This window comes from Borostomias antarcticus, assembly GCF_949987555.1.
Source record: "Borostomias antarcticus genome assembly, contig: scaffold_118, whole genome shotgun sequence".
In the NCBI taxonomy this organism is placed as follows: domain Eukaryota; kingdom Metazoa; phylum Chordata; class Actinopteri; order Stomiiformes; family Stomiidae; genus Borostomias; species Borostomias antarcticus.
Genome location: NW_028175823.1, coordinates 375,488 through 386,837, shown reverse-complemented (window position 1 = coordinate 386,837; position 11,350 = coordinate 375,488). Strand labels below are relative to the sequence as shown.

General features: G+C 51.1%; 2 protein-coding genes across 2 annotated transcripts; one reads left to right on the top strand and one right to left on the bottom strand.

Annotated features, from left to right (window-relative positions):
* Positions 1-1,476: 1,476 nt before the first annotated feature.
* Positions 1,477-4,874, top strand: LOC311329182 (endonuclease domain-containing 1 protein; the record flags this gene model as incomplete). The annotated part of the gene is made up of 3 exons (XM_084463059.1): positions 1,477-1,782; positions 2,004-2,204; positions 4,485-4,874. The coding sequence occupies 3 exons, from the start codon at positions 1,477-1,479 to the stop codon at positions 4,872-4,874; spliced, it is 897 nt and encodes a 298-aa protein (XP_084319185.1).
* A 4,146-nt stretch (positions 4,875-9,020) lies between these two features.
* On the bottom strand, positions 9,021-9,980 carry ufsp1 (UFM1-specific peptidase 1). Its single transcript, XM_084463057.1, has one exon. It carries the CDS (start codon positions 9,927-9,929, stop codon positions 9,138-9,140), a length of 792 nt encoding a protein of 263 aa, XP_084319183.1. The 5' UTR covers positions 9,930-9,980; the 3' UTR covers positions 9,021-9,137.
* Positions 9,981-11,350: the final 1,370 nt, after the last annotated feature.

Here is an 11,350-nt window from a genome sequence, read left to right as displayed (position 1 = left end):
TCCATACATTATCCAATTTGTCCGATATATCTCACGCTTCATGACGGTTCTGTCCTGAACACATCTATGTGTCAGTATTGCGTCATACTTATAGCGCCACCTATTGGTGAAACAGGAAGTCCTTATAACTCCTCCATACATTATCCAATTCGTCCGATATATCTCACGCTTCATGAAGGTTCTGTCCTGAACACATCTATGTTTCAGTATTGCGTCATACTTATAGCGCCACCTATTGGTGAAACAGGAAGTCTTCATAACTCCTACATACATTATCCAATGCGTCTGATATATCTCACGCTTCATGACGGTTCTGTCCTGAACACATCTATGTGTCAGTATTGCGTCATACTTATAGCGCCACCTATTGGTGAAACAGGAATTCCTCATAACTCCTCCATACATTATCCAATTTGTCCGATATATCTCACGCTTCATGACGGTTCTGTCCTGAACACATCTTTGTGTCAGTATTGCATCATACTTATTGCGCCACCTATTGGTGAAACAGGAAGTCCCCATAACTCCTCCATACATTATCGGATTTGTCCGATATATCTCACGCTTCATGACGGTTCTGTCCTGAACACATCTATGTGTCAGTATTGCGTCATACGTATAGCGCCACCTATTGGTGAAACAGGAAGTCCTCATAACTCCTGCATACATCATCCGATTTGCACCAAATTGCTGACGCTTCATGAAGGTGGCCTTCTGAACCCATCTATGTGTCGGTATTGAGTCACACTTACAGCGCCACCTACTGGTGAAACAGGAAGTCCTCATAACTCCTACATACATTATCCCATTTACTCAACACTTCTCACGCTTCATCAAGGTACGGCCCTGAACACATCTATGCATCGGTATTGAGTCACGCTTAGAGCGCCACCTACTGGTGACAGAAAGTTTCTCTCAGTACTGCACACCGAAATAGCACACCCTTTAACGGCGCCACACCCCGACACGCATGGGGTGCGAGGGCCCGCTCACTGCTGCTCGCAGCCCTAGTTCTTATTGTATTTATTGTAAGTCATTAGTCGATTAAAGCGAAATGACTAAAACGTGAATGTAATTCCCACCAATGGGAAAACGCTTCTGGCTTTTGGCCATGACCTCACTGTGCGTGTCATTGGCATTGAGGTGTGTAATAGATGGATGGGTCAGCTGGTAGAGAGGGTGGCGTTTAGCTTTGCATAGACAGTGTAGATTAGAGCGAGCTCAGGATGACACTCCGGTGAAGGACTTGTTCACAGCAGCTGGCTGAGGGACTCACTTATTTAGACACGCACACAGGACCGCAGTCGCATACACACAGAAGGTCCAGGGGAACTCTTGACTTGTTTATTTGATAGACACACACACACACACATCTGTCACACTTCCGATTGATCTGTCCATCCATCCGTCCATCCCGGCGACTGACCTCCGTGACCTCTCGGCGTCGTCCCTCGACCTCCCTTCACGCGGCTCTCCATGACCTCGACCTGGGCGCGGCAGGCGGCGGCCTGGTTGCTGGTTGCCGCGGCAACGGCGGGGGCGCTGCACGCGGCGGTGGAGCCCGACCTGTCCCCGGAGTGCCGGGGCTTCCTGTACCTGGGCGCGGCGCCCACGGGGCTGGAGCAACGCTCCTTCCAGACCATCTGCCAGCGCTACCGCGGCCGGGCCCGCTACGTCACGCTGTACGACACCGCCAACCACGTGCCCATCTACTCCGCCTACACCTTCAAACGCTCCGACGGGGAGAAGAGGGTGGACGTGCCCTGGATGTATGAGCCTCAGGTAGGTGCAGTTGAAACTTGAATCTGTTGAGTGTGTTCGGACGCAGTTTTAGTGTCTGTGGTGTGAGGCTGTAACTCGTAGTGTAGACTACTCATGCTCAGATCATTTTCTTTCTGGCTACGTAGCAAGAGTTCAAAATTCTGTCTGAAATGCTGTCGTCACGCCAAACCGTTGTTCCTCCGTTCGACAAAATGTTTGTCTCGTCCCCGTCTGTCACACAGCTGTCCTCGTCCTCGGACACGGACGAGATGCAGCCCTTCCCGCGCGGCTACATGCACATGAACTTCGAGGACGCCCAGGCCGTGTTGGATGACTACGCCAACGCCGTCCTGTACGAGCGCGGCCCCCTCAACCCCGACGAGCACCAGGGAGACCCTGACGACAAGGCCGCCACCTACACCCTCACCAACGTGGTTCCCCAGGTCAATAATACTAATATCAGCAGTAGCAGTACCACATCACACCACACCATACCATACCCCACCATACCATACCACACCATACCACACTGTTTCCCACCACACCACACCACACCATACCACACCACACCACACCATACCACACCACACCACACCATACCATACCACACCACACCACACCACACCACACCACACCATACCATACCACACCATACCACACCATACCATACCATACCACACCACACCATACCACACTGTATCCCACCACACCATACCACACCATACCCCACCATACCATACCACACCATACCACACCATACCACACCAAACCACACCATACCACACCATACCACACTGTATCCCACCACACCATACCACACCATACCCCACCATGCCATACCACACACTACCACACCATACCACACCATACCATACCATACCATACCACACCATACCACACCACACCACACCACACCACACCATACCACACCATACCACACCATACCACACCATACCACAGTGTATCCCACCATACCACACCATACCACAGTGTATCACACCATACCACACAATACCATACCACACCATACCACACCATACCACACCACACCATACCACACCACACCATACCACACTGTACCCTACCACACCATACCACACCATACCACACCACACCATACCATACCACACCACACCACACCACACCACACCACACCACACCATACCCCACCACACCATACCACACCACACCACACCACACCATACCACACCACACCACACCACACCACACCATACCACACCATACCACACCATTCCATACCATACCACACCATACCACACCATACCACACCACACCATACCATACCACACCATACCACACCACACCACACCACACCATACCACACCATACCACACCACACCATACCATACCATACCACACCACACCATACCATACCACACCACACCACACCATACCACACCATACCCCACCACACCACACCATACCATACCACACCACACCACACCACACCATACCATACCACACCACACCATACCATACCATACCATACCATACCACACCACACCATACCACATTATACCATACCACACCACACCACACCATACCACACCATACCCCACCACACCACACCATACCACACCACACCATACCACACCATACCATACCACACCACACCACACCACACCACACCACACCATACCATTCCATACCACACCATACCATACCACACCATACCACACCATACCACACCACATCACACCACACCACACCATACCATACCATACCATACCACACCATACCACACCATACCATACCATACCATACCATACCATACCACACCATACCATGCCATACCACACCATACCACATCACATCACACCACACCACACCATACCACACCACACCATACCATACCATACCATACCATACCACACCATACCATGCCATACCACACCACACCATACCACACCATACCATACCATACCATACCACACCATACCACACCACACCACACCACACCATACCACACCATACCATACCATACCACACCATACCACACCATACCATACCATACCACATCACACCACACCACACAACACCATACCATACCACACCATACCATACCACACCATACCACACTACACCACACTACACCATACCACACTACACCATACCACACCATACCATACCACACCACACCACACCATACCATACCATACCATACTACACCACACCATACCACACTACACCACACCACACCACACCATACCATACCGCACCGCACCACACCACACCATACCATACCATACCATACCACACCACACCATACCACACCATTCCATACCATACCACATCACACCCCACCACACCATACCCCACCACACCATACCCCACCACACCACATCACACCATACCATACCATACCACACCACACTATACCACACCATACCCCACCACACCACACCATACTACACCATACCACACCATACCACACCACACCCCACCATACCACACCATACCACACCACACTGTTCCTCACCATGCCATATCACACCATACCACACCATACCACACCACACTGTTCCTCACCATGCCATATCACACCATACCACACCGCACCATACCAGATAACACCACCATAGCATACCATGCCATATCGTACATTAGGCTACCGCGCTGCACCATTCAAACCACACCATAAAACTCCATTTGTTTTCCTTTGTCATGGCCCCTCTCTCCTCCCCTGTCTCCTGTGAGTGCAGGTCCATGAGTTCAGCGCTGGTCCCTGGAAGGAACAGGAGCACGCCATCAGAAGACGCCTCAACAACTACTGTCGCGGTACCGCCTACGTGGTCACCGGCATGACCACCTCGGGTAACATGATTCGCCGGCACAACATGGACCGCGTGGCGGTGCCCGCCCACCTGTGGTCGGCCTACTGCTGCGTCGACTACGACCGCAACGCGCCCTTCGACGAGCGCTACAAGTTCCCCGCCTTCGCCCACTACGCCCTGAACGACAAGGAGAACAACCAGGTGCTGGAGGTGCCGGTCCAGAAGCTTGAGGAGTTCTTGAAGAGGTCCACCTATGTGGACAAGAACTTCCAGATCTTCCTGGACGATTGTGTGCCCCCCGCCTCTGCTCTGGCTTAGGGGGCTGTGTCCCAAAAGGGTCTAAATTTACATTTCACATTTATATTTTAGATCTATGTTTTTCCTTCTCGAGAGGATAGCGATATAAGACAGTGGTTTGTCTGGTCGCACACTGCCCATACTCCCAGGGACCATGTGATGTTTGCATTTAGTTTCTCTTTTGTCATGTAAAAGACCTTAACATCAGAAGTCTTACGACGCTTAGAATCTTGGTTTCTTGGATTGATAGACATTTCATTTTCCACCCAAACAATAATATAAAACACGCTAGCAAGTCATATATGTCAAGCTGTAATAAACTCTAATAAAACGCTTGTTCACACTAGATCTGTTTTAAGTAATTTTTCTATCACTAAACAACTGTCATGAATGTTCATTCCTGATCTAGTGGGTGTGTGCAGTGTGACATTTGTAGTGTGAATTTTCCGACCACCAACACCATAGATGATGCATCATCTCTAGCACATTGTGGGGCGTAGCTATCTCATGATGTGTTCCATGGTTTGAACACACGTTTGCCGCACACACACACATCAGAAGGTGTTAGTTTCCATTTCTTCACGGATGCCTTGCAGCGTCCCTCGCCAAGGTTTTGTTTAGGCTGTGTGAATCAGAAACGAAAATGAAAGAACTTTTGTAGCTGCAAAGCCTATTGTCCTACTAGCTCTTAACACTTGCTTTAGCCTGTCTGGCACAATCAAACACAGTGTTTCACACATTTTCAAATAAATACTATTTGACCCGGAAGGTTTGTCCTCACTCCTCACACATGCACAGACACACGGGCCAGACCTGCATTCCCAGCAAACACGCAACGTCAGGGAGACGTTCAGATCATGTCTTAATAACGTCCTGGTCCTGAACCCCGTTTGTACATCTGCTGGACCCCTCAATATTCAAACGTCTGGCTTGGACCCCTCTAAGACGTCTGTGGACGTGCAAAAAAGGTTCAATATCTGAACGTTAAAAAACAAAAATCATTCTGGCTCCTAATTGGATGACTTTGGACGTCCGAAAAAGTCAAAAAAGACATCTAAAAGACGTCTTTTAGACGTGTCTTTGCTCAGTGGGTTGCAACTGTCGACCTCAGGGGAAGAGAGGTGGATACTAGCCCACTCAGGCCCGGTTCTGCTCCCATGGCCTCTGACACAGAGCCTCAGTCCGGCCCCCAACAGAGCATGTGACCGGCGATAAAGCCTCTCTACAGAGCCTATTTCAACTAGCATGAAGGAGAGATGAAGGAAGCGTCGCTTTTCATATTACAAGGCTATACTATGTGTTTCGTGGACCGGCAATCGTCGTCCTGGGTTATCTGTCAAAGACTGAGGCTGATAACGTTCGCTAGCCTTCACTTTAGCCTTCCCACTTTGAATATTATGGAAAGCGCGGCATGACAACGGGAGCATGGTATGGGACAGCACGGGCCTGAGGTGTGGCTATGAGGGGTGAAGGAGAATAAGGCGAGCTTGGGAAAAGAGCAAAAGACTTCGGTCGCGAGTTCAACTACTGAAGCGACAGGTGTGTGTGTGTGTGTGCGTGTGAGACGGAGTGAAGAGAAAACACCAGCAGCTGCACGTGTTCAAAGGCGGGCAAGGTCACACGGGAGAGCCGAGGACAGTGAGAACGAGAGAGAGAGAGAGACCGAGAGAGAGAGAGGCTACTAGGTCAACGACGCCATGAGGAGACGCGCGACCGTCGACCGTGTCCCGGGCCTGGCTGTCCTGGCGCTGCTCGCCTGGGTCCGAGGGGCCGGAGCAGGCGTGGTGGGCGACTTCAACCACGTGGAACGCTGCAAGGACTCCCTCTACCTGGGCACGCCGCCTCGAGGCTACCTGGGCAACTCGCTGAAGAAGATCTGCCAGCGCTACGAGGACAAGCCCTGCTTCATCACGCTCTACGACCCCCGCAAACACATCCCCGTCTACTCTGCGTACACCTTCAAGAAGTCCGACGGGGAGAAGAGGGTGGACTTCCCCTGGATGTTCGAGCCACAGGTTAGTTGTGTGTGTGTGTGTGTGTGTGTGTGTGTGTGTGTGTGTGTGTGTGTGTGTGTGTGTGTGTGTGTGTGCTCGACATAAACGGGGGCGTGGGGGGCACCATGGACTCCTTTTTGGGGAAGTGTTGTTATGCTGTCTGCAATAATTTTACAAAACTACATTTACTCTCTGTGTCCATCTCTCTCTTTCCCTCCCTTACTCCTTCCTCTCTCTCCTGCCCTCTCTCCCTCCCTCCTCTCTCTCCTGCCCTCTCTCCCTCCCTCCTCTCTCTCCTGCCCTCTCTCCCTCCCTCCTCTCTCTCTTTCCCTCTCTCCCTCCCTCCTCTCTCTCTTTCCCTCTCTCCCTCCCTCCTCTCTCTCTTTCCCTCTCTCCCTCCCTCCTCTCTCTCCTGCCCTCTCTCCCTCCCTCCTCTCCCTCCTGCCCTCTCTCCCTCCCTCCTCTCCCTCCTGCCCTCTCTCCCTCCCTCCTCTCTCCTGCCCTCTCTCCCTCCCTCCCTCCTCTCTCTCCTGCCCTCTCTCCCTCCCTCCTCTCTCTCTTTCCCTCTCTCCCTCCCTCCTCTCTCTCCTGCCCTCCCTCCCTCCTCTCTCCTGCCCTCTCTCCCTCCCTCCCTCCTCTCTCTCCTGCCCTCTCTCCCTCCCTCCTCTCTCTCCTGCCCTCTCTCCCTCCCTCCTCTCTCTTTCCCTCTCTCCCTCCCTCCTCTCTCTCCTGCCCTCTCTCCCTCCCTCCTCTCTCTCCTGCCCTCTCTCCCTCCCCCCTCTCTCCTGCCCTCTCTCCCTCCCTCCTCTCTCTCCTGCCCTCTCTCCCTCCCTCCTCTCCCTCCCTCCTCTCCCTCCCTCCTCTCTCTCCTGCCCTCTCTCCCTCCCTCCTCTCTCTCCCTCCCTCCTCTCCCTCCCTCCTCTCTCTCCCTCCCTCCTCTCTCTCCTGCCCTCTCTCCCTCCCTCCTCTCCCTCCTGCCCTCTCTCCCTCCCCCCTCTCTCTCCTGCCCTCTCTCCCTCCCTCCTTAGTTGGCCTCAGACAAGGGCAGTAGCAACATGGAGCCCTTCCCCCAGTCCTCCCACATGCACATGAACTTCGAGGACAGCCAGGCGGTTCTGGAGGACTACGCCGACGTGGTCCAGTACGAGCGCGGCCTCCTCAACCCGGACGAGCACCAGGCCGACCCTTTGGACAAGGCCTCCACCTACACTCTCACCAACGTAGTTCCACAGGTCAGGGAGTTCAACATGGGTCCCTGGACTGAGCACCAGGACACCATCCGCAAACGCCTCAACAACTACTGTCGGGGCCGGGCCTATCTGGTCACCGGGGTCACGACCTCCGGAAACATGATCCGTCGCGACAACCTGGACCGCGTGGCGGTGCCGGAGTACATGTGGACGGCCTACTGCTGCACCGAGTATGACCAGAACGCACCCTACTTTGTGAGGTACAGGTTCCCGGTCTTCGGCGCGTACGGGCTCAATGACCGCGTCAACAACCACATGGTGGAAGTTCCCCTCAAGAACCTGGAGAAGTTCCTCAAAGGCCGCATGGAGGTGGACAAGAACTTCCAGATATTCTACAACGACTGCGTGCCAGACTTCTGAGCTGGGTGCCGATTAGGGCTACATACTGGAAGAACGTGTGTGTTCCTCGTGTGAGTTGCCTTTACATCATGCAATAAAAAATAATAATTGAAAACTATTTTCTGCAGTGTTTGTATCTTATAGTGGTTGTTTTGCAAGAAAATAAAACATTCATATAGAGCTAACAAACTATGAGGATTAGAAACACTGAAAAATTGTGATAAATTCATAGATTACAAAGTCTAAACCCCCTTCACTGAGACAATATGGCATCTTCAAGAGAGAATCCCTTTGCTTTAATCAAGAGCTGCATACAAGACATGACGATACAGCACAGAGGTCAGAGGTAAAAGGTCAAAAGTGAACCCCGGTCGTAACACTGATAACCCAGGGCTAAACCTGAAGTTATCATAAACCCTTTAATTCGTAGTACAGGGCCCATGTTGGTGTGAATTGGGCTTTAGGCCGGACGTTGTGACATCATTTGTCCAATAGATGGCAGTATCACTCCACTCACAGAAACACCAAGGAGGTTTACACTGTTCAGTAACTAAGGTAAAATGAGTTTATTCAAAATGTTATTATTCAATGGATATGTACAATTACATAATGCAATGTTATCAAACTGAACATGTCCTAATTAATGTCATAACAATACACAGTTCTTTTCATGATTGTACTGTCTCGGTCTTTCTGCTCGATCATGTCTTAGCAGTCTGAGGCAGACAGAGGTTGTAGAAAGAGCTGTGATCCAGAGATGACACCTTCTTCCACGACACCCAGCGCCGACCCTGCACCTCCGCCCTCCCCAGGGGCAGGCCGCAGTAGTGGGGGTCCATCACCAGCAGGTAGCTCCCTCTGCCCCCCGTACACACCCCCAGGACCCCCTTGGAAGAGTTGTCCCTGTCCCCTCCCATCATGACCGGGGAGCCGTGCTTCCGGAAATGCTGGTGAAGCTCCTCCACGGCCTCGACCTCCAGCTCGGCGCCCCCGCCGCGCACATGGACCACCCTGCAGGGCAGGTCATAGAAGTAGTCCAGAACCAGGGCTGCCTCAAACGTCCCTATCCACCCCCTGGAGCCAGAGAACGAGCTGGGCTTGTCCCCCATCGCCACCAGGGCTCGCTGCATCTCCGGGAGGCTGGGCGGGGGTCTGCATTCGCCCTTGGGCGGAGACCAGCTGAGGCACAGCCACGAGGCGATGGTCTGGACGGTGCGGTAGCCGCAGCCCCAGCCCTGGTCATCCTGTCCGTCGCAGTTGTAGTGGTAGTAGAAACATTCCCCTGATATCAGGGAGCATCTGATGGTATCAGTGTCTGGAATTGGGCTTGGGAGCCCAAAGTGAGCATTCTTCAGTAGAATCTCAGTCCAGTTACCAGCCTGGCTCATCGTCCTCACTACTCCTTGGTCATTTCCGGCTGTCCTCTCTCCCCAGTCTATCTCCTCTTCCGATACTCCTTGTGCAATATCCTTCTTCACAGTGTTGTCGTCCATGTCTGAACTATTTTGGCTCGCATTGAAACACTAAGTCAGGGAATGCTACTGTGCAGTGTTGACAGCTGTCAGAGTGGCTCATACAACTGTACACACGAGGTGCTACACTACAATACGTCCCTCTGTCTTCGCAGGATTACGCCTTTCAGTTCCGCTACAGAGCGTCTGGCGCTGAAGATGATAGGGTGCATTCGTTTATAACTGGGAGGTTCGTTTATAACTGGGAGGTTCGTTTATAACTGGGAGGTTCGTTTATAACTGGGGGTGGGAAGTTGCGACTTGCTACTATGATTAAATAAAACACTGCATGAACTCGCACTTCCTCGTCGCAAATTCGGATATGTTTCTCAGCCCCCAGTTGCCGGCTGACGTCAATATCATATCATCATCATATCATTCGCTACAGCTCGAATGCACACAGGTCGGAGGAGGTATTTTGCCACTTGCGACTTGCCACCTCCGACCACAAACGAATGCACCAATAGTCCTTCGCCCACCACAATTGACACTAATATTGATCACCTGGGCGAGGAGGGCTGATGCCGATCACCTGTGACTCAGTACGCTGTCAGGGACTCTGTGAGAGAGAGGGCCGGGAGTGTGAGCGTGGTGGCCGACTGCAGTCAAGTGAGCCCATGGATCTATTAATAGAATATATTAGAATAGAAGAGTGAGCCCATGGATCTATTAATAGAATATATTAGAATACAAGAGTGAGCCCATGGATCTATTAATAGAATATATTAGAATAGAAGAGTGAGCCCATGGATCTGTTAATAGAATATATTAGAATAGAAGAGTGAGCCGCACTTTTTTCTTCCGCGGTCAAGTGAGCCGCATTTTCTTTTTTCTAAATTCAAAACAAAAATGGGGTGAGCACCTGTTACGGTACATCCCTACTAACACAGTGGGTTGCAGCAACGTTGCACATACGTTGTACTTAGGTAACAGGTAATCAGGCGATGTTGTGACAACGTCCATCTATGGTCGAAAATAACTTTACCCTCCTAAGTCTAATTAGACTTTACTGCAACGTTGCAGAAACATTGGCAACATGGGTCCCTGCAACGTGACGTGACGTCACTGGTTCACAGTTGAAGTAGGCAGGATTCTTTGCCAAACTGCTCCTGTCTTTTTATTTTTATTTTCGTTTATATCCTTCATATTGTACTGTATGTTGAGGTTAATAACTCATCTTAGAAATGTTATTGATTGTATATTTCCCTGTTTGTTATAAATTGAATGCTTTTTCATTAATTAAAAAAAAAGTAGGCAGGATTCTCTATCACTTCGACCCATGGTGGAAATGTGTTTAAAGTTGCCATCTCCTCCGGAATGTAATCAATGAAATAAGAGATTTGATACATGAATGCTCAATACAGATAAAAACAGAACAACCAATCACACTTCTGACCAAGTGA

Coding starts and splice junctions, on each gene's coding strand:
- ufsp1 (XM_084463057.1), bottom strand. CDS start 9,929: ATGGACGACAACACTGTGAAGAAGGATATTGCACAAGGAGTATCGGAA.